This window comes from Pseudomyrmex gracilis, unplaced genomic scaffold (genome assembly GCF_002006095.1).
Source record: "Pseudomyrmex gracilis isolate BER0280 unplaced genomic scaffold, ASM200609v1 scaffold_82, whole genome shotgun sequence".
In the NCBI taxonomy this organism is placed as follows: domain Eukaryota; kingdom Metazoa; phylum Arthropoda; class Insecta; order Hymenoptera; family Formicidae; genus Pseudomyrmex; species Pseudomyrmex gracilis.
The window spans coordinates 392,161-414,265 of record NW_018020666.1 but is presented as its reverse complement, the minus strand read 5'-3'; the positions used below and the strand labels follow the sequence as shown (position 1 = coordinate 414,265).

The 22,105-nt window shown below is 34.6% G+C and overlaps 5 protein-coding genes across 7 annotated transcripts; 3 read left to right on the top strand and 2 right to left on the bottom strand.

The window, feature by feature from the left end:
- The first annotated feature begins 716 nt into the window (after positions 1-716).
- Positions 717-2,334, top strand: LOC109855157 (zinc finger protein 90-like). The gene is made up of 2 exons (XM_020429046.1): positions 717-980; positions 1,096-2,334. The coding sequence occupies exons 1-2, from the start codon at positions 771-773 to the stop codon at positions 2,332-2,334; spliced, it is 1,449 nt and encodes a 482-aa protein (XP_020284635.1). The 5' UTR covers positions 717-770.
- A 1,186-nt stretch (positions 2,335-3,520) lies between these two features.
- LOC109855150 (putative leucine-rich repeat-containing protein DDB_G0290503) lies at positions 3,521-6,768 on the bottom strand. Of its 2 annotated transcripts, XM_020429037.1 has the most exons (3): positions 6,586-6,768; positions 4,924-6,235; positions 3,521-4,848 (listed from the first exon to the last, which is right to left on the bottom strand). In XM_020429037.1, exons 2-3 carry the CDS (start codon positions 6,205-6,207, stop codon positions 3,610-3,612), a joined length of 2,523 nt encoding a protein of 840 aa, XP_020284626.1. In that variant the 5' UTR covers positions 6,208-6,235; positions 6,586-6,768; the 3' UTR covers positions 3,521-3,609. The 2 variants fall into 2 exon arrangements, with proteins under 2 accessions (XP_020284626.1, XP_020284625.1); XM_020429036.1 differs by having other exon boundaries at positions 3,521-6,235.
- A 3,704-nt stretch (positions 6,769-10,472) lies between these two features.
- Positions 10,473-12,013, top strand: LOC109855152 (general odorant-binding protein 56d-like). Its single transcript, XM_020429039.1, has 5 exons — positions 10,473-10,580; positions 11,001-11,085; positions 11,365-11,453; positions 11,536-11,641; positions 11,776-12,013. Exons 1-5 carry the CDS (start codon positions 10,533-10,535, stop codon positions 11,850-11,852), a joined length of 405 nt encoding a protein of 134 aa, XP_020284628.1. The 5' UTR covers positions 10,473-10,532; the 3' UTR covers positions 11,853-12,013.
- A 537-nt stretch (positions 12,014-12,550) lies between these two features.
- LOC109855169 (signal recognition particle subunit SRP72) lies at positions 12,551-15,977 on the top strand. The gene is made up of 8 exons (XM_020429066.1): positions 12,551-12,865; positions 13,095-13,212; positions 13,307-13,562; positions 13,691-14,170; positions 14,266-14,628; positions 14,707-15,011; positions 15,090-15,302; positions 15,391-15,977. The coding sequence occupies exons 1-8, from the start codon at positions 12,766-12,768 to the stop codon at positions 15,518-15,520; spliced, it is 1,965 nt and encodes a 654-aa protein (XP_020284655.1). The 5' UTR covers positions 12,551-12,765; the 3' UTR covers positions 15,521-15,977.
- A 101-nt stretch (positions 15,978-16,078) lies between these two features.
- LOC109855170 (coiled-coil domain-containing protein R3HCC1L) lies at positions 16,079-21,750 on the bottom strand. 2 transcript variants are annotated; one of them, XM_020429067.1, is made up of 8 exons: positions 21,400-21,750; positions 19,765-19,914; positions 19,299-19,438; positions 19,079-19,205; positions 18,155-18,923; positions 17,829-18,069; positions 17,451-17,687; positions 16,079-17,336 (listed from the first exon to the last, which is right to left on the bottom strand). In XM_020429067.1, exons 1-8 carry the CDS (start codon positions 21,477-21,479, stop codon positions 17,272-17,274), a joined length of 1,809 nt encoding a protein of 602 aa, XP_020284656.1. In that variant the 5' UTR covers positions 21,480-21,750; the 3' UTR covers positions 16,079-17,271. The 2 variants fall into 2 exon arrangements, with proteins under 2 accessions (XP_020284656.1, XP_020284657.1); XM_020429068.1 differs by lacking the exon at positions 21,400-21,750 and having other exon boundaries at positions 19,644-19,855.
- Between the last annotated feature and the right edge of the window lie 355 nt (positions 21,751-22,105).

Genomic DNA, 22,105 nt, shown 5'->3' with positions numbered 1-22,105 from the left:
TTAAAACGGATATGATCATTGAAGATGGCGACAGCGGGTAATTTCACGGAATACAACTGACAGAAGTCAGTGATGCAGAGAACTAAAAGTAGAGCGCTCCGATCGTGGCGCGCGTTTAAATAGTTGCAGTCAAGTTTGAAACAAGTGCTTACGTACGTACTCTAAAATGTTTATAATTATATTTATAATTATTTATATTTTTTATCTCACATGTATGTATGTCAATATCTCTGGTGTACTTTATATACGGCATATAAACTGTTGTAACAAACGTAACAACGGAAAAAAGGTCACATTTCACGCAACATAAATAAACATATATATTTGCTACATACATATCATGTTTACATATTAGTTTTAATGCCGATACGTACCGATCGAAACTTTTAACTATTTGATAAACAGAACCGTTACAAAACCGAAACAAACCAAGTATTTGAGATATTCAGTAGTTTTGGCTTATAAATTATCTCACTGTTACTTTCAGTTATTTTGTATATAAGAGGAAACAAACAACAAGAATATTGACCTACAATTCATACAATTTATGTTATACAATTCATATTATTTGATCTATGTTTCTATATTATTTTGCAATATCTGAGTAAGCACATTTAATAGACAAAATTTATACAAATATATAAAAAATATTTACTATGTTTTATACAATTATTTTTATGTTTTTATAAGAATATATACATCGTCCATATCTTTGAATGAAAAACAAGGAAACATAAACTTTTTCTGGAACAATTATACTAAAAAAAAAAATGGCAACACATATAGCTGCTTTAATTAATAGTGAAGAGTGCAGTTCAATGTCTATAGGATGTTCATGTCACATGTGTGGAAAAGCAATTGAAACACTAGAAATATCGAAAACATATATATGTAAAGATTGTAAAACAACTGATAAACTTATATCTGATCAGGAAATACTGAATGCTACTATTCATAAGAGCACATGTTATCAAAGCAATGTAAGTAGTCTATTTCAGAAAAATATATAAATATTTATAATAAAAATATTGCTTTTATTATATGGTATAAATAATAATGTAACATATAATATATTATATAACATATTTGTTTAAGATATATGACAAATCTTGTGAAGTATCATATGTAGATAACAACTATGATAAGTCTGTTGAATCTACCTCACTCAATCAGAAAAATGTTTGCTCAACATTGAGACCATTTACATGTGACAAATGTGACAAATCTTTTAAAGTTAAACAGAATTTGATTAGACACAAAAAAAATCATTCAACATTGACATCATACACATGTGACAATTGCGACAAGTCTTTTAAACGCAAAGACCTATTAAATATGCACAAAAAACACTTTCATTCAACATTAAAACTATATGCATGTGACAAATGTGACAAATCTTTTAAACGCAAAGACTACTTAAATATACACAAAAAATACTTTCATTCAACATTAAAACTATATGCATGTGACAAATGTGACAAATCTTTTAAAGTTAAACCGAATTTGATTAGACACCAAAAAAATCATTCAACATTGACATCATACACATGTGACAATTGTGACAAGTCTTTTAAACGCAAAGACCTATTAAATATACACAAAAAATACTCTCATTCAACATTAAAACTATATGCATGTGACAAATGTGACAAATCTTTTAAATATAAATATAATTTACTTACACACAAAAAAGGTCATTCAACATTGACATCATACACATGTGACAATTGTGATAAGTCTTTTAAATTTAAAAGTAATTTAATTAGACACAAAAAAATTCATTCAACATTGAGACCAAATGCATGTGATACATGTGACAAGTATTTTAAATGCAAAGACCACTTAAATAGACACAACAGAATCTTTCATGCAACATTGAAAACATATGTATGTAACGACAATAATAAATCTTTTAAAAGAACAGATGATTTACAAAAGGATAAGAATCATTTCCATCCAAAAGTTTGTGTATCTGACAAGTGTGAACAATATAAATTGGAATCATTTCAATCAGAAAAAGACATTTATAATTTAGAATATCAAAACTCAAACGGAAGTGATCAAGCGGTATTGCAGACCAATGATTCTATTACAAACATTGATGTGAATTATTTGACCGAAAATGTAGAAAGTGAAAAACCATTAAATACTTATATCGCACATCATCAAAGTTCAAATACAGATGAAACATATCTTCAGTGTAACACAAATGCGTATGACGTAGAAACCAAATATAATCTGTCAGATGAACAACTTTTGATTGAAATAAACGAAGTATTACAATGTAACGATAATCCAGAAATTAGTTTGTTAGACAAGTTTTTATTTTTATAATATATATCAGTTCTTTGTTTTTTAATTTGTAATTGAATATTTTGTTTATGTTTGTTAATATATTGTTTTGTTTTTTTCACATCTGAAAGTTTTAATGAATTTAATTTATGTAATTTAATTTATGCAATTGTTATACATATTATTGTGTAATATATGTTCATACAATTGAGATGTGTCAGTTTAGTTTTGCATACAATATAGTATTTTGATATCAATATTAAAAAATTTCTGTCAAACACTTTGTAGTGAGTTAAAGTTTTTGTATATAACATTATGATTTATATGATGCTAGTTAAGTTTATTAACGACATTTTCTAAATGATTTTACTGTAAAGCAATACGTATAAAACGGTGAAATAAAGATTAATAATATAAAGTTTATGATACTGTTCATTATAATTTTTACCTTTGTTATTTAATTTTGAAAAAACAAAATGCGTTGATTGACTATATTGTGTTGCCACATGCGGGAGCGCATATGCACTGTGAAGTATCTAAATATAAAAATTATACGTGATTAATAACGAAAATGTGCAAAAGTATACCAGTTTATACTTTTGCGCAAATTTACATAATTTTTTGTGAATTTTCGATATGTATTATATTTGGATAATTATTACATTTATAGCTCCGTCTTGAGCTGTGTTCAAAAGAACTCAAACGACGGCCGAAACAGAGAAGTATTTGATTGATCAATCGGGAGAAAAAAAAGGAGCAAAGACTTCTCTTTGATTCTGATTGGTCGATAAACACTCCGCTCAACAAGTAAGTAGAGATTTGAATATTATCCAGAATAGTCCAATAGAATTGGCATTTCTAGAAATTTTGCAATTGCAAACTTGCAATTTTTGGATTGTGGATTCGGCTTTAGGCAGCTGTGCGTCCACTGACGCACTACTTTTTAAAAATTGTTTCTATTTGTTTATATTTAAGGTTCTATTTCTTTTTTTTTTTATGGTAGAAATATCGTAAATAAACTTCTTTGTAATGTTAGAATCACAAAAGTTTCTACATACTAAGATATACTAAGTTCAAAATAGAAAACATCCTGTAATAACAGGAGTGCAACAAGCTCTCTTGTTTTTGTGTGTAGGTGTGAAGGAAAGGAAAGGGAAATAGAAACAATAGAAACAGGTATTGTGATTCAGTTTTGCAAATGACAAAGCTGTATATTAAAAATGTGATAATAAATTGAGTGCAGTATATATTTCGTCATATTTCAATGGATACTTCGAAAAAAGATAAGATATTATATTCTTAGAGATATGTACACCACTAATCAGCAATTACATTTGAGTCCAATTGTAAAATAAATTCTTCTTTTATTTCATCTGTACTGAAATCATCTATATCGTTATTTTCTTCAAAAATATCCTGAACCGTGCCCATTATTATTTCTGGACTGAACTTGACTTCTTTGTGATCCGTCTTTTGAATTAAATCAACATTTACGTCGGATTGTAGTTTGTTGTTTGTTACATGTCGCACATTGTCATTCTTGATATCCAACGATATTTCTTGAGGAATCTTCTTACCGCTTTCGTTGGACTTTAAAGAATCTTTTGAAGAGATTTTCAAAGCCGATAACTCTGGAAATGGAAACCCATGGATCCGTAACAGTTCGTATCCCTTTTCACCGCAAATCTTTTTAAATTCCATCAATATTTCCAAACTTTCTTTGGAACGGTGCCCCTTTCTATTGTCCAGCATCACTATACCTAATTTGCTTATCTCTTGATCCGCCAACTTTTTCCTTTTCAAGAAACTCTGCATATTCAGCATCTTCCTTTTGTACTTGTGTGTGTTTTTCTCAGCTCGTTCGAGATACTTCGAAGCTTTCTCTAATTTCCAATTGAGTTCTTTCATTTTGGTGTCTTTCTGTTTGACTTGACTCTCCAGCTGTTTTTTCTTTTCAGTTTCTACATTTAGGCGTTCTCGTAATCGTTTATTTGCCTCTTCAACGTAAGTTGCCGTGAACGATAAATCCTCAAAAACCTTTTTCTGCAAACTCACAGTTTTCTTGTCGCTCGTTACGGATGACGCGCTGTCCGTGCCTCCGTCATACGCAGATATCATATTCCTCAGCTTCTTCAACTTCACGTCCAGCAAGTACTTCTTATTTCGCAGATCCTTTTCTGTGTCCTTGTACTTGATAAGCTGAGTGGTCAGCTCTTTGATAACATCCTCTTGTATCTTCACTTTTTGTTGTAATCTTCGATATTCGTATTTGATAGTATGATCGACCATCGGCTGTTCGAGTATACGGTTGATGTCCGGCGTTAAACACTCGCTACTCATGTCTATATCGTTCGTCTCCTCGTCAAAGTGCGGAGACGTCGATCTCGGATATCTGTCATCTTTTAAAGACGGCATCTGATCATTGCCCGTTGATGCGATGCGCAAACCTTCGTAGTTGTGTTCAGCTCTCACATTCGCTTCTGTCAGTTCGTCGTCCATCATTATAACAGATGTAACGAGTGCGTTACTGTTTCCTTGATGTGCATCTGTGTGTTCCTGGATGGTAATATTGTTCTTATCTTTAAATACATCTTGCATTATATCACTTACACTGTCACGGTCACCAGTTACCTTTATCGTGAACTTTGGCGTAGACGACAACTGCAGCATCATAGAATTCTCCTTCTTCGATTCCATGTATAACGAGGTATTCAGTTCCACTTCCATCTCGTTATTTGCTTTGGCAATGTTATCTGAAATGTTGTTATTGCTCGTAGAATTTGCATCTTGGGAGGAAACGGACTGATTCAATTTTTTTGCAGGTGTTACAATTTCTACGCTCATTTTACGTTTCGTAGCAATCTTTTCGTGTGCCTTGACATGCGAATTATCATCATGTGGCGATTTCTCAAGATCTTCAAGTTTCTCATCTTTATTATTAATATTATCTGATGTATCAATTTCATTGATTGTGTTGTTACTATGAGATGTACCATTAGAAACACGTCCACATTCCTCTCCGCTTTCACTACCAAAAATTGTCGCTACATTCTCCGTATCGTTAGCAAGTGTATCTTTGATTCCAGTGTTCGACGAATATTTACTATCTACATTTTCATAAAACGATACTTTTGTCACTAAATCTTTTTTCTGGTCATTAGAAATCGTATTTTGTTCCTTATTGTTAGAAACATTCTCGTCACGATCTCCATCACAAATTTGCTTTAGTTTCTCTTCTATTTCGTCATAACTATCATTACTTGTGATTTGCTCACTTTTCAGATCGCTTTCTGATTTAACAACTTCATCCTGGTTATCAGCTGATTTCTTATTATCAGCTTGTTTCTCAGTCTGACATTTTTCTATGCTGTTATTTGTTTCTATCTTAATTTCATCATCTGAAATTACAATAACATCTTGAAGATTGCTTGGTGTGTCCACAGACTGTCTGTTAGACTCTTGCAAATCTTCTGTCATTTTTGATGATTGATCTTCTCGAGGATACAAAAACAAGTGTAATGGATCAATATCTTGTGAATCTGAGTCTTTATCTTCAAAATTACCAGATTTTGGAGACAACTGTCCAACTTCACTTTCTGAATGTTCTTTTATAAAATTATACTCGCAGTCATCATCAATTTTTATAGCTTTTTTGTGGGATCTCTTATATTTGGTTATCTTAAAAATAGACGGAACAGCATCTTTTTTTAATCTAATTTTACCATTTTCCGTTATTATCCATTGGTTAGGTTCAAAGTGCATGTGACAGAGAAAGGAATTGTTGGATGGTTCCCAATCAGCTCTATTTACACGCTCTTTCCAGAGTTGCCTTAATTTTGGTTCACGAGGAAAACATTTCATAACATAGCCTCTTTCACTGCGGTTGTTGCATCCTATAGCTGAACAACCTGGCATTGTAGATTGATTCTACATGGAAAACAATCTGCAAATTTGGAATAAAGTTAAACCGTGCACAAAAAATCGAATTTCGATGCGAATAATTGCATCGAACTATACATTTAACTAAATATAACTTATTTTTTCCCAACACAATTTTCTGCATAAATAATACATATATCTTGCATATATTCTCTCATGTATTTTCGTTCTTATAATCTCGTGAAGATTGATTATAATTTTGATGTAAAAAATCGTGATTATAGTTTTGTGTAATTGTGTGAATGCGGAAAAAAATTACCTATTTAAAAACGAACCATCGCGTGCTCTCAACCCAACGTGTTTGCGTCATTTGTGGACGCGCGTAGCGTTAAAAGAACACATAAATTCACTCACCTTTTATTAACATCATCCCCGCATACAAGAAATTCACCTCACGAACGATTCAGACTTGTGAAAAATGTAATTATTGTTTCTGCAAAAATCCTTTCGCTTCAATTGACTTGCAATGATTGAGAAATTTCAGACCGACGCGTATATGCCGCCAAGCCTCACAGCAAAGCTTCTATAATGTAAAATAGTATGCTACTGTATTGTATGTATTACGTGTGTGCGTGTTTCACGTACATGGCGAGGAAACACAAATCCTATTAGATAGACACTCCTTTTTGTCTGAAAATGTCCAGGAAGAAACTTCGACGCCGCCAAGTTCTGTTTTGAAGTACTAACTTTCGCACGTGACTTAAGCAGGATATTCCGCGCTAAATTCAAGTATAAATCGGTTTACAGATTCTATGACAGAAGAAACACAACTTTAAACAGAAACACGGGTTTTCTTAGGAATTATGTATAGAAGTGTCTAAACTTTAAATATGTATAATCTACAAGTTTTTACATCACAAAAATAGTTCAAAAGTTTTTCTATAAAGAAACAGAGAAGAAACCGCTCAAATAAAATTCTATTCTTCAGAGTCGATATTCTTTATAGAGATAATCATGTTTTATATTTATTTGGTGCAAACGCGCGATAATTAGCTATTGTTACACAAAAAAGAAACAAATCGTCGAAAAGAAAAGAGAAGTAAAAAAAAAGCAGAATATACAAGAAAAAACATACAACGAAAGTTTAGATAGTATTACTTATAAACAAATTACAGTTTTTTTGTTTTAAATTATATAACAGAAAAGTTTTAGATCATCGCGATAAGAATATTTAGTATGGAGCTTGATTAAAACTTGTATAATATATATATATATATATATATATATATCATTAGATATCTTTATTTTTTTTTCTTATTGTTTTCTTCTCGATAGTAGAAATAAGAAAGAAAAAGTTTGGATTCAGAAAAATTAAAATACTATGCACGAAACGATTTTTTTTTACGAAAAATAAAAGAGACTAGATAATGAACGTACAGGAGATAGAACATTTGAAAAGATAGATGTTAAGTAGCAGGCGTAAAAAGTCACGTATGTATAATAAACCGGTAAACAGCAAAATAAAATCACGTACTTCGTTTTTAGTTTTAAATAAAAAACTTCAAAAGTAAACATTCCTCGAAACGCGCATTTTAACTGCGCAATTTAATTACTATATCTTAACATAATATTTTATCAAAAGAAGATATCAATTTTATTCTGAGATAGGAAAAAAACACGAGAGATATTTCAAAATACATACTTTAAATATTTTCTAAAAGTAATCTAAGTTTTTAATACTTCTGTGCGAATCAAAACTTCAAGTTTCTTGCACGTTGAACTGAAAATTACGCGATTAGCATAAAACAATTCTCACGTTATTACGAACAAAAAAATATTCCATTACGGAAGTAATTATACACGTATTCATTCGTCTCTCTCTCTCTCTCTCCCTCTCTCTCTCTCTCTCTCTCTCTCTCTCTCGGAGAGATTTATCTTAGACATAATACTATGATATATTTTAAATAAGATATCTGAATCGCTCTGTTATGGAAGTGAGAAAAAACTAAAACTGATAAAGTCAATAACGCTCTCTTCAATTTAAGCCGAATAAAGATTTTCCCACAGTAGAAAACCTGTTTTGAATCATTTTCTTATCAGATCTTACATACAAACAGGTTTAATCCACATAACACTTCTGGTAGAATATACTCACAGAGTCCGAGATCTTAAACATGAGATTCGACTATAAAAAAACAGCCATAATGTAAGATAACATTTCTCCAAAACACATGTTTTTAACATCTGTTGTTATAAATAATGTGAACATTATAAATCATATGTATATACATATATATATATATATATNTATATATATATATTGGCTAGAGGAAGTATACAAGAGATATAAAAAAACATACATACATGCTATAGTGTTATACATTGCAGTATACAAAACTTTACGCGTAATTTTTGTGCGACAAAATTTTAAATATCTTTAGAAAATAATGTGATACTTTACTTTTACTGCTCAATTCAAAGGGAAATATGTCTACGTATTAATGCACGTTTACCTTCACCCAGATTTGAGTTCTAAATATAGCAAAAAGCAATTACATTTAAACACAACACGAAGAAATAAAGTGTAGAGACTGTAGCGCCGACTTAAAAAAAAAAATTGAAAAAACACACCTACCTCAACTGCTACGTAAATAATCTCATTATATAAAAGATAATCATCTATAAATCGTCGTGATGATGTAACATATGATATGCTAATATGAGATTTAAGGAAATGTGATTATATATCATGTCTAGGAAGGGAACAATATCGGCGCGACACATAACATAATGTTGAGAATACCCGGATATTTATTTCTTTTCTTTTTTCAGAAAACGTTCTCGTCTTTAGATCATTGGTTATAATTGTAAATTGTGATTTTCTGTTTAGTTCAGTACAAAGTACCAAATATCAAAGTTCAAAATTGTTTTTTAGAAAGAACACCTGCTTGCTCAATAATTTTCGAAATACGCAACATATAAGTAAGTTTCCAATTGAAACATACTTACGAGTCAGTAAGTTTTGTAGGCACGTCATGCATTGAAACAATAAGATATAATTATTGTACAAGTATATGTATATAATAACGTCCGACATTGCGTCTTGATCGCTGTCATTAAATGAAATTTATATTGCTTTTTTTTATTGTTATACCGCCGCATCATTGTGTAACTAAACAATCACAATCAGCAGTCGTTAATGATTCGTCTGTTTATGGATTTCCCTAATATACATGTATATTTGACCTTCCTCTTGCGTTCTTTTTTTTTTTTTTTTTTTTTTAATTTCTTTTGCTCTTTTGTCCCGCAACTGCTGTTCTACGTTACTATAAGATATACTATTTAAATTCAAAATAGAGTAACGCGGGCTTGTTGAACAGGGTTGCAGAGTGTTTTGCACTAAAATCAACAGTATCAATGATCCATACGTTTCGACTTTATTGTTTTAAGTCATCTTCACCAAATTTGTAATTCGCAACAACATTTCTTGATATGACGATATTATAGAAGTCGGTGTAAATTGGGTGTGTATGCTATTGCTTTATCGTCACGACAGTCGTCACGACAGTCGTGACGATAAAGCAATAGCATATACACCCGATTTACACAACTGTCGTGACGATAAGCAATAGCATACACACTCGATTTACATCTATTTCTAAAAATATCGTTGTATCAAGAAATGTTGTACGACTTACAAACTATTGAAGATGACTTAAAACAATAAAGTCAAAACGTATGGATCATTAATACTATTAATACTATTAATACTATTAATACTATTGATTTTAATGCAAAACCTGCAATCGGCTCGACAAGCCCGTTACTCTACTCTCTTCGAATTTAAATTTTATTGTTCACGAACCAGAGGACACCTCATCACACATCAAACTTATAAGAAATAATGTCCGAATATTTAAAAAAGAAAAAAATGGTTAAATGTAACGATATAACGCATACAACTGATACAGAACGTCGAAGAAAAAGCATGATCTCTCGCGACCCTGACTAGCGGTCGATGAACTTTTTTTTTAAGAAGATTAATAGCTCACACGCATTCAATTTTGTGCCAAAAAAAAAATGCCGTAAGCGTTTGTTTCATATTGTTTTTTTGCTATTCGAAAATCAACGATTTTTTAAACACGTGAAGAACATGAAGCGCTCATTAATTTTTTCCTTGTATTCTTATGCGTATACATGTCTCGTTCCAAAGATCGTGTAACACTTAAATATTCTCCCACTCGTGTTGTCAAGGTAAAGGTGTCTTCAGATTCAAGCTATAAAAACTCAGGCTTAGTAGATCGTAGGCTTAGTAACACTTTGATCACGAAGTTGGATCCTGTCGAAAGCAGAAACCGAAGATGAAGGCAATCGTCATTGCATTTACTGTTTTCCTCGTTGCCGCATTGGTATATCATTTTTTTTTTTCTATTTCCTTTTTCTTCTTTCTGATACATTTTATTTTTCAAAAATAATATTTAATTCTTTTAAACAGTGAGATTTGTTTCTATATAATGCAATTGTTTTAGTTTTAAAATGATCAGAGTTTTTTGTCGTACTTCAATTATACCAAAGTTTTATTTATTTATTTATGCTGAAGTTTTGTAGTTTAAAAATCCTGTGATGCGTTAAGTATCATCATATTCTTTTCTTTTATTTCTAACATTTGTTAGTAAACTTATTGTTCAAAATATTTAAACTTGATTAATTACTTCTTCTTAGAAACAGATGTTTTTTTAAATTATTGTTAAAATGTTATTAATAATTATCACATTGTAGATGTTAAAACTACAAAAATATTGACGCACAAATGTATTATGTGATTTCAGGGTTCTGCTCAAATTACAGATGAGCAAAAAGCAAAATTAGCACGGGCCAAAGAAATTTGTATTGCTGAAACTGGCGCAGATGCAGGTAAGGCAAAGAACATTGCACGCTTTAAACGTTAAAAAGAACTTGAACAACTTTATATAACTAATCTTACTTCAATATATTCCACGTATATATCCAACGTTTGGCTCTTATTTGCCACACTGTTACATTTCTTCTTGAAGATTTAATATTAGAGAACGCCCACATTATTTCAAGCAATCGAATATAAATAAATAGATAAGAAATATATAAATAAATATAATAAATTATGTAATATACATAATTACATATACATTATACAACAATTTTGACTCTTTTCAGCTGCTATACAAAGTGTAATTCGTGGAGAACCAGTTGAGAGCGAAAAACTCGCCTGCTTCTCTCAATGCCTCTTAAAGAAAATCCACGTTGTAAGTGTAAAAATTTCGTCTCTCAATGTATAATAATTAACAAACAACATAATTAAATTTTTCTTTTTTTGGTATTTTCTAGTTGAATGAGGATGATACTCTAAACGTGGACTTTTTACGCGCACATGCACCGAAAAACGTGCCACAGGAAGAAATCGAGGATGTAATCGCTAAGTGCCGAGACGTTTGTAAGTAAAATATTAGCTCAATGAGACAAATCTATTTTTGCTTTTTCTGATGGTAATTTATCAATTTGACGTCGATTTGTGTAGAAAAGCAGAACTAAGCTCACTATGTTACTATAAATATATTACTTTTTCAGCTGGAACCGGTTGTGAAAAAGGAGGAAACATCATGAAGTGTTTCTTGCAGAATAAGAAATTTAACGTTTTATCGTAAGCTTATCATCCCGAACATGGCAAACAAAAAACTCAATTAAAATCTGCATATACGTTTTTTTAGTATCTAATTTAGTTAACACTAAGATATCTTACTTTTACACGTTTAAATAATGTTTATGTCAATGAAAAAAAAAAAAAATAAATTAGATTTTCTTCTTACTTAAAACAAATGCGTTGATTTTTCATCCTGACACCAATAAAACATACAACTTTTATATTACTTTTCGCAATATATAGATATGTGTGCACGAATATGTAATGTATATTGAACAATAAAATAAAATATTTAAAAATAAGACATTACTTTTTACTTCTTTCACATTGTATATTTTTATATGTTCTATGTTTCATGTTTGCTACAAAAATGAGCGAGTGTTCGATTTGTGTACAAATGTCGAGCATATTGTTAATTATAAATATTTATAAAAAAACTGACCTGTAACATTAAAGATCAAATTGTTCTATATTAATTACAATTTATATATTTATTATTACTTCCCCAGTCTCACGATCACCAGTTCTGCTCTTTTTGAAGTAAGGTCTTTTTTATCAGAGTGAAGACAGAAAGCAGCAGAGTTCCTCTCTTGATATACTAATGCTGCGTTCTCCGCGCGATCTACTGTTAATATTTCAAATCTACTTCAAGTCACACGTACCGATAGAGATTTGCAATACCGATAGTAAATATATCGGAACCGCGCGTGACCGAGCCAAGCGAGATAGTTTAGCTCGTGAAAAGGAATAATATATAGATAACAAAAGGAAACGCTGTATATTACATTGACTAAATAGTATTATCCAACACTCTTGAATTTTTTATATTTGCTAATAATTTGTCTTCGAGCATACGTACCCGACCGTGATTCCACGTTGACACGTTCACGTGCCAGCTTGTGTGAGTTGAGAAAAATATGGCTTCGAAGGAAAGTAACCTTCCTGCATTGTACGCAGAATTAAGCAAATTGGGGCAAATCGCGGACTACGAGAGGGCTTTAAAAGTTGCAAATAGAAGTAAGTCGAGCTGAACTTATATTATTTTTCGAAATAAAACAAAACCGGTAGTGACAATAATTGGTGTCTTGCTCACTACTGTAGTGCTGTTTTACCCCTCAAGTATTTTTGGAACATCTGGTTCCCCATAGTAAAAGTAGTTCAGATTCCGTAGATGTAGGTATATGTTCTTTCAACAAAAAGCCGCTATTTGAAACTAAAGTGTGACTTACATTTTTCTTGTTTTTAGTTTTATCCATCTCTCAGGATGAAGGTGTGGCGTTTCAATGCAAGATCATTTGCCTCATCCATTTGTCCAAGTTTAATGAGGCGCTACAAACTATTGAAAAATCTCCCAAATTGGCAGTGTACGATAAAAACGATGTTTAATAATGATATTTTTTATACAAATTATGCAGCACAATTTTTATATGTAACAGATTTATTTTGTTTTTTACTTAGAAATTTGGAACATGAAAAAACATACTGTCTCTATCGTTTGAACAAATCCTCCGAGGCGTCGAAAGTGACAGACAGTGTGCAAAATCCATCTCTGAAAGATAAGGAATTGAAAGCTCAGATACTGTATCGTTCTGGGGAATATGAACAATGTTATGACATATACAGAGACATATTTAAAAATTATAATGATGAATATGAAGAGGAACGAGAAACGAATCTTTCAGCTGTTCTTGCTAATTTAGCAATTGAGGGTTGTGTAAGCATCACAGCGTATTTAAAAAAACTTGCAGTGTTTTTATAAATGTTATTAAAAATTAAAAATATTTTATTAAAATATGTAACAAATCAACATCGATATTTTATATAAAAAAAAAAAAATTCTAGAATCTGGAAGTTCCTTCGTTACGTGAACACACGTACGAATTGATCTACAACGTGGCGTGCCGTTTGCTCGCGCAGGGAATTCATACTCACAAAACTATCCTAGCAGAAGCGGAAAAGAAACTGAGAACCGCTGAAAAAATGTGTAAGGAGGGTTTGGAGGAAGACGGAGCGTCCGAGGAGGAGATAGAAAACGAATTGGGTATAATCCGAGTGCAGCTTGGTTATTGTTTGCAATTGCAAGGTCGGGATAAAGAAGCGCAGGCGTTGTACACCAATGTTCTGAAGGCGAAGCCTGACGACATCGCGTTAATTGCCGTGGCGAACAATAATCTAGTATGTCTGAACAAAGACCAAAATGTTTTCGACAGCAAAAGGAGAATGAAAACCGCTACCCACGAAAGTCTAGAACACAAATTAACTTCCAGACAAAGAAAAAATATCGCGTACAATCAGTGTTTATTAGCACTTTACACCGATCAGGTAAGTTTTATTATTTCGCAACAGGTGTGACTTGGCTCAAAAAGTATTTTCGCAATTTATAAACATTTACATCCACACACGTTACAAATTTTCAGGGGGAACAATGTCACCAACTGTGCAATAATCTCGCGAAAGATTATCCTTCGCTTGAGGCAGATGCAATGTTTATAAAAGCTGTACAGCTTAGTAAGGAAGGTAAACCGAAAGAAGCTGCGAAACTATTGACCGAACACGCGGTTGGCGATTACGAGTTGCCTATGAAACTTGCTAGCGTGCAAATACTCTTGAGCCATGACGAAAGGAAAGACGCGATCGATATTCTCGAGAATTTGAACGAAAAGGACAGATCGCTGCCTGGAATAGTGAGCGCACTCGTAACGCTGCATATGGCCGATGACGATCGAGAAAAGGCATCGACCGCTCTGAAGAATGCAGTTGCCTACTACAAGAAAAATAAAGTATATATACATTCCTTATATAGGAGATGATTGTGTCTCTTGCTCGTAAATTAAACTATGCGCACACTTTATTTTCAGGGAACTACCGAGAATCTTGGAGAATTATGGCGACAAGCCGCGAACTTTTATCTGCGCGGTGGAGAACTCGAAATTGCTACTGACATTCTGCAAGAATTGGTGGATTCCTCGCCGTCCGATGTCAAGACCTTGGCTCAGCTGGTAGTCGCTTACGTAGAGTTTTGCCCCGAGAAAGCGAAAGCGTTAGCAAAAAGATTACCGCCGCTTCACGATCTCGCTGAAAATATTGACGTTGACGCACTGGAGAACAGCAGTTGGGTTATCGGAGCTAAAACAGCAAAGAAAAAAATTGAACCTTCTCCCGGGTAAACATATTTACTTCGTAAACATATTTCTTTGGTGTCGCATTGAATATTTTAATAAACATGCGTGTTGTTTCTCAGTAAATTAGCGTCGGAAGTGAGTAAAAAGAAGCAGAAGAAACGTAAACGCAAAGGCAAACTCCCGAAGAATTACGATCCGAACGTACCGCCGGATCCGGAGCGATGGTTGCCGAGACACGAACGTAGCGGATTCCGTAAGAAACGGGACAGAAGAAACAGAGACGCCACTCTAAAGGGAACACAAGGAGCTGCTGCGGGAGCTAGTGATCTTTAGTACGTATATTTAAATAACTCATGACAACAAATACGCACGATATGAGAATTAATTGTTTAAACAAAAATACTGTATCTCGCATTGCAGTGATATCACTAAAATGAGCACGAAACCTTCTCCGAATCCTCGTCATAGTCCCGCGGTGGAAACTTCCGGACCACGCCAGCAACAACGAAAGGTTCAACAGAAGAAGAAGAAGAAGGGTAGCAAGTGGTAACGACTTCGGTTTTCATTCCATTAAATGCACGTTCTCTTCTCTTTTGATATACAAATTAGATTGCATACTACGTAGTACATATTGCGCCTAGTCGAGCAAAAAAAAACCACGTCGAGAAACAAACTAAAAAAATAATTGGATTTGCTACTATGTAGCTGTATTTTGTGAAACGCAATACTGCCATAAGTACTAAAATATAATAATATATAATAAAAAATATAATATAACACATTTTACGTGTTAACCAAACTTATGGTTAATTTTCATTTGTTTAATTTCTCTGTACGCCTGCATGTAAATTGATCTTATCTCAATTCTTTTTCCTTTGTCATATTTTAAGATTTCTTTTTTTATACTTCATCACAAACTCACTGGCAATTCGTTGAAAAAATAACTGAAAAAGATACTTATACAGACAATTTATAAGCAAAGACAGGTGATTATGGTGTAGAAAATAATTTTTATTTCTCACAAAAGATTCTGCTAGGGTCTCAACTTTGGGTCATAAATCAATCACGTGCACGGGTAACATATATCTCTTTCATACGTAATATTGACTAGGGTAATACACATTTCTTTATTTTTCGAATTTCGGTAACAAGTCTATATATATAAAAATACAATCTGTTCACGTTCACTCGGCAACTCTGCAATATGAATAGACAATGTGATTGTGCGTTGGTTTGTAACATTTGTATATATAACAGACATATGTATGTATCAGTGACAAAGTCAGAATTATAAAATGGTTTTTCTTCAGAGAATGAGAGATAGAGTGTTATTTCAATGCCACACACAACTATCAATTGTTTCACATCGGGGAATTTTATAAAATTTTGTAAAGATATATATATTTATATATTTTGATGTATCGCTGTAACATGAAATGTCGATGTGTATGAAAGAACGGCAACTTATTGTCTTACGATCAAACTGTACTACGCGCTATCAACTGTTGCTTGTGTATAAACTTATAACAGTGACAATTGTTTCGCGTATTCAAGGTATTATAAAATATCGATATTTATGTACATTTTTGTGTGACAATGCAAGTGTGAAGAGCCATACGCTTTACGTGTATGTAAGTTTTACATAAATTTTTCAACGAAAGAGACGTCGCTCTATTCATTAAAAAAAAACAAAAACAAATTGCACATTTTTGCATCTCTCAAAAAGATGCGCGTATTCTATATTTTACATTTTTCTATACAAATTTCGTTAGCACATATGTAAAATAACTTTACATATTGTCTCGACAGTTTTCAAAAAATAATTATCCGATTTACGTCAGATATTTTACCATTCGCAATATTTGCACGCCGAACTCATCTACTGTGACACAAAAATAATATCGTATATATATACATATACATATATATATATACACACACAAATATATATATATATATATATTTCTGTAACAAAGTTGCGCGGACAAAAGCAAGTGGAAAAACGTATACACATATGTCTTGTTCGAAATATTTGCTTAGTTATCAATATGAAAGATAGATGAGTAAGGCACACACAAATATATGTAAGGCGCGCCACGGAAGCGCCGATTTCTCTCTCATGATAAAATTTCAACTTTCGTACATCAACGCAAGCATATATGTATATATATACATGTAAACGTCATGCAAGTGTCGTGGTGAAACTACGTCACGTAGATCCACGAGGTTAATGCGAGCGCATGTATAACATGAGGTACAAACAAGTGCTATAAATACCAGTGTTTTTAAGGGCACGTAATATTACTTTGTCGGTATTATGCCTTCCCAGGCATCCTCTCGTTGTTTGTTGGCTAACCGCTTTTTTTCTGCAACACAGAAATCTGTCTGTTTAACATTCGTTTTCAGGAAAAAAAACTGCAGCTCTTTAAATTTTTTATCGCACAAACGAGAGAGACACACAGAATCGAATTTCAAAGTACCTTTTGCCTCGCGCAGTATGTTCTTTTCGCGCTCGCGTTCCTGACTAGCTGTAGCAAGCCTCACACCCAGTGCACCTGTGACCAATCTCTTGGCCAGGGCGGAGCACGTTTCGGGACGATTTCGATAGGGTTGGAGGAATTCCGCGCTTCTTCTCGCTTTCGTTTTGCTCAAAGCGGTGGCCTGACTAAGCGGTCTCGTTTTTACAAACGGATGATTCGACGCTAACACTTCGGCAGCTTAAAAGAAACACAGACGAAGGATAGTTTATCGATTATAACTTCCTTATTGAAATTCTTAATCTCTAGTTTTTCGATGATGAGACATAAATTTATACGTCACTAGTTAAAATTACTGTAAAGTATTAAACATGTGCGTACCAACAAGAGGACTGCTAAAAACTCCTAAACAGTGAGTATCGTCCACCCACTTCAGTTCGAAACCGCCATTTTTGAAAGAACTAAATACAGCTGCTAAATCGCTAGTTTTAAACTCGGAAGGGAAATTATAAATTTCTACTACGTGCGCAAACTCGTCGCTAGACACCTCGACTTGTTTGCTATACGCCTTATAATCATTCTTTGGTTGTTCTATCACTACTTCGCCTACTGCTGACGTAAGCTAAACATAAACAGATAATCGATTATCATCTTGTGTATAACCTTATTATTAAACGTCTAAACACTAATGTGTTATTATAACATACTTCGTCTATCAGTGTTGGATCTAGGCAGTCGCCGTTATCATCGAACAGACTGTCCCAATCGCATTCGTCTCTATTTATTTTTATAGGCGGAGAAGGTGGTGGCACCGGTTTGCTCTTTTGCCTTTCTATCTTTTTCGCTTTCTTCTCAGGCGGTATCGCGTGAACCGGTGAGACTTGATCGAACTGATTCGATTGGTTTTTAGTGACATCAGAGATTACCAAAACGTTCGACGTCTGATCTTGTTCATCTGCTTTGCTCTCACAATCTGTTATATCACTGCAATTTAAATTTTCCGCTGATTGGTTTTCCTTCGCAGTCTCTTGCGTCGATTTCAATTGCTCTTTACTTTCGACGAATGGTTCGAGACTGATATCAGCACTATTTTCGTTATGATCACTACTCGTTTCTTTCTCTTTCACAGAAGTTGGCGCATTTTCCTTTTCTATCGGCTTGGCGTTACTCTGAGCGTCAAAAGTTATCTCAGAATCTGACGAAGCTATATTCTTTAAATTCTCTCGACTATCTTCAATTTCCACGTTAAGACCGTCGGAAAGTTGACTGCTCGAACTCGAGTCGCCGATATTCCGTTGCGCACAACAAACATCTTGCAGCTTAGAATTGTTATTTGTATTCGAATCCTCGTTCAATGCGCTTATGGGAGTTGCGAGAGGAGCTTTTGAATTTTGCGGCTTCTTTTCCTCAATTTCCAAACTTCTTCGGTGCCTGGGCACGTAAACCGCTCGATCGGGACGTCTTTGTCGAACATTTCTAAATAATACGCATATAAGTAACTCAACATACATTCTGAAGATCAATTATGGAACCGGCGGTATAAAATACCGCAACGTATTTAAAACTTAAACAGAGAACATCGATCACTAAACGTGTGTTAAACGACAATTAAATAATTTACTAGGCCTTACTTGACCGAAGGAGAGTCTGTGGTCGACTGTTGTGTTTGTATTTGTGTGCCACTTGTTTGCGAACAATTGTTGGCAGCTCTCCTAGCCGCCGGTGGTCTATAGATCTCAACTGACGGTGTTGATTTGGCTTTGAGAGAAAAGAGAAGAAGTCAGAAGTTTTGAAACGTATCCATCGCGTTTTGTCCATCCATTGTTCGGTCACTTCACATTTATAATTTACCTTGTCGTTGCGTTGGTTTGTATTCTGGGGAACTTGAGGGCGACCGTCGTCCTTCTACACCCATCCCGCGATTCGTGTCTCTTTGTTTAAATGCGAGACTTGTTTTCCAGTCAGGAGCATTCGATTTCGGTTCCCAATCTCTTTAATACAAAAACAAAACAAACGATAAAGAAATCGTCGTTCGCGCATCGTCAATCTCGATCGAGAGATTGCGATCGCTAGTCGAATTACTACTACGACGGAATAGAATGATGACCTTGATTGAACCAGTCAAGTGTATCAATCTATATTGCTTTTGTTTTTACTTGCAAATTTATATAATAAAAAATGTGCTATATTACGAACGTTGTTTGAATATTGACGGCTGTAAATATGTTTTACGAGGGACGCGCGAGGAAGTAAGCGAATTCTTCTGACGCTTGCCGGAACAACTGGGAGGAAAAAATCTGCCAACACTTCTGTGTACCTTCTTACGTCGCTCTTGAAGCATACCACGGTACGCCTGGCCGAGCCCTGACCGATCGAGAAGGTCTGCAGCAGATCCGGGAAACGGTCTTGCACCAGCTGGTGTATTATGTACCGACGATAATTGTTGACCGGCGGGAAGACAAGAGCTCTGCAAAAGCGAAAACAGGGAACGCGTTTCTCATTGAAAGTGAGACTGAGGACGGACTGAACCGTTGTTTGAGAGCATCGGTCGCATCGACCGATCGCCTTGCCGAAGCCTTTTCTTTTCTTTTTTTTCTTTTTTCTTTTTTTTTTTTTAAGTGAAACGTAACGGTCTTACGACGTTGATCCGAAGAGAGATGAGAACAGTGAGGAGGGGATCAGAGAGAGAGAAACGAGGACACAAATACGCCAGCTAACGTTTTACGTAACCCGTTTCACTTTCTCCTTCGTTCGTTCGTCCGCGGGAATTCACGTAGCGAGAACGCATCAGCGCGTATAAACTTGTTATCGTTGATAAAAACAACTTTCTCTCGCAGTTTTTTTTTTGTTTTTTGAAAGAGACGATAATCGACGTGGTGCATCGTACGATTGCGATTGTTGCGTTGTTTGCGATCGCGAGGATACAAGGGAAAGTGCAAGTTTTATTCGTTTTACGTACAACTTGTTCGTTCAAACAGCGTGTGATCGAGCGAGAGCGCGAAACCAGTTGCGATCGCGTGCATCTCTAATCTCGCGGCGCGTGTACTTGAAAATTTCTCGAGAAAAGAAACAAAGTGTGCTCCCTTGTCACGTATAGACACGTGGTTACGCAGTTTCATGTAATCCACGTGCGTGCGATTGAATAAGTTGTACGATGCGCGCCCACCCACGTGCGAGCACGTACGTGTCCGGAGTCGACAAGTTGTGTTACTCGAAAACGACGATCGAAGCGATGATCACGTGCTTGCTAATCCCATTTGACAATTCCACTTGACAATCCCATTTAATCAGGACGGACAGCAAGTAAGCAGAAAATCGCGGACTCGATAAAATATCGTTTGTCGTTTATCTTTGAACGATTTGCCCGATGCGCCGAGGCTGTTTAACAAAAAAATTGTCAAAAAATTATCATTAAAATTTATCAAAACAAGACGATATGATGAAATTGCGTTTATTTAGGTGCATTTAAACGTGTAAATAAACAAGAGAGAATGTGCACAATAAGAAGAAAAGATAAACAGAACACTGTTCCGTATCTTTATTTAGTAGTTTTGCCCGCTGTAACAAAGATGCGGCGTGTCTCTGCTCTATTTATATAAATTCTATATCGAAAGAGAAAAGAGAGATGAGAAAGAGGAGAGAGAAAAGAGAGATGAGAAAGAGGAGAAAGAAAAGAAAAGAAAATATCGCTCAATTTTCCCAAATAATACACGAGCTCAATTTTGTCACACGGCGCACAGCTAAAATAAAAGTACTTTGTCGCTAGAAAAAAAAAAAAAAGAAACTAAAAATATCGAAAGTGAGTTCTTCCTTCAGCGGCCGATATCAACATCACCATCGCCGCCGAAGAAGCTAACCTGCAACGTGTGATTCGGTCGCGTTGAGCGATTCGACGCCGGTGCCGACGTCGGCGTCGCGTTCATACACGGGATCCGTTTCCTCCCGATCGTACCTTTTGCGTGTTTTGTTCTTGACGAAGACGCTTATGTCATCTTCGACATCCTCCGAAAACAGACTGTCTTGCAAACTCATTTAAGTCTCTCGTAGTTGGTGCGAAGGAAGATACGTTGTGCGCGAGTCGACATTCACCGTCCTTTGAGCGAACAACGCGACTCTCGCACGATTCTCGCACGAACAAGCCTCGCAAAAGCAAGCCTTCGAAATCTCGGTGATTCCGGGAAGCTATGTATATTTATGTTTTACGCGAAAAAAAAAATATCAGAGCACACCGTTGCTACACATAGTACTTTCGTCGACTTTCGTAATCGCGTATGTACGTACGCGCACCCACGCAGCAAAGTATGCAAACCTGATGCAGTTGGCAATATACTATCGTAGCGCCGATCACGGACAAAGTATATGCTACTTCATTTTCAAAATCTATTCGACCGCGTTAACGCGCACGCGCCGAGAAATAACGACCAATCGGACGCGTAGCGCAAGTGCCAGCCATATATCGCTACGCGCTTCGTTCCCGGGCATGTGATTCGTCAATTTTTCTGTTTACTCCACCGTGCAGCGCACACGATTGGATCATCTTTTTTTTTTGTTCTAGACGCTGCACAAATCGCATGAAGCGTGTTCGCACGCGATATATCTGATCTCTTGTCGCGAGATGCACGTGCAATTTTGTACACCTCGAATGGAGGCGAGAGAAG

Bases quoted from the DNA above. Each gene is read 5' to 3' on its own strand.
- LOC109855157 (XM_020429046.1), top strand. From the start codon at position 771: ATGGCAACACATATAGCTGCTTTAATTAATAGTGAAGAGTGCAGTTCA. The intron at 981-1,095 runs GTAAGTAGTCTA...TATTTGTTTAAG, and splicing joins GCACATGTTATCAAAGCAAT to ATATATGACAAATCTTGTGA.
- LOC109855150 (XM_020429036.1), bottom strand. From the start codon at position 6,207: ATGCCAGGTTGTTCAGCTATAGGATGCAACAACCGCAGTGAAAGAGGC.
- LOC109855170 (XM_020429067.1), bottom strand. From the start codon at position 21,479: ATGAGTTTGCAAGACAGTCTGTTTTCGGAGGATGTCGAAGATGACATA. The intron at 19,915-21,399 runs GTACGATCGGGA...TCGCTTTTGCAG, and splicing joins AAGAACAAAACACGCAAAAG to AGCTCTTGTCTTCCCGCCGG. The intron at 17,337-17,450 runs GTACTTTGAAAT...TCTGTGTTGCAG, and splicing joins CATACTGCGCGAGGCAAAAG to AAAAAAAGCGGTTAGCCAAC.
- LOC109855152 (XM_020429039.1), top strand. From the start codon at position 10,533: ATGAAGGCAATCGTCATTGCATTTACTGTTTTCCTCGTTGCCGCATTG. The intron at 10,581-11,000 runs GTATATCATTTT...ATGTGATTTCAG, and splicing joins TTTTCCTCGTTGCCGCATTG to GGTTCTGCTCAAATTACAGA. The intron at 11,086-11,364 runs GTAAGGCAAAGA...GACTCTTTTCAG, and splicing joins TGAAACTGGCGCAGATGCAG to CTGCTATACAAAGTGTAATT.
- LOC109855169 (XM_020429066.1), top strand. From the start codon at position 12,766: ATGGCTTCGAAGGAAAGTAACCTTCCTGCATTGTACGCAGAATTAAGC. The intron at 14,171-14,265 runs GTAAGTTTTATT...ACAAATTTTCAG, and splicing joins TAGCACTTTACACCGATCAG to GGGGAACAATGTCACCAACT. The intron at 14,629-14,706 runs GTATATATACAT...CTTTATTTTCAG, and splicing joins CCTACTACAAGAAAAATAAA to GGAACTACCGAGAATCTTGG.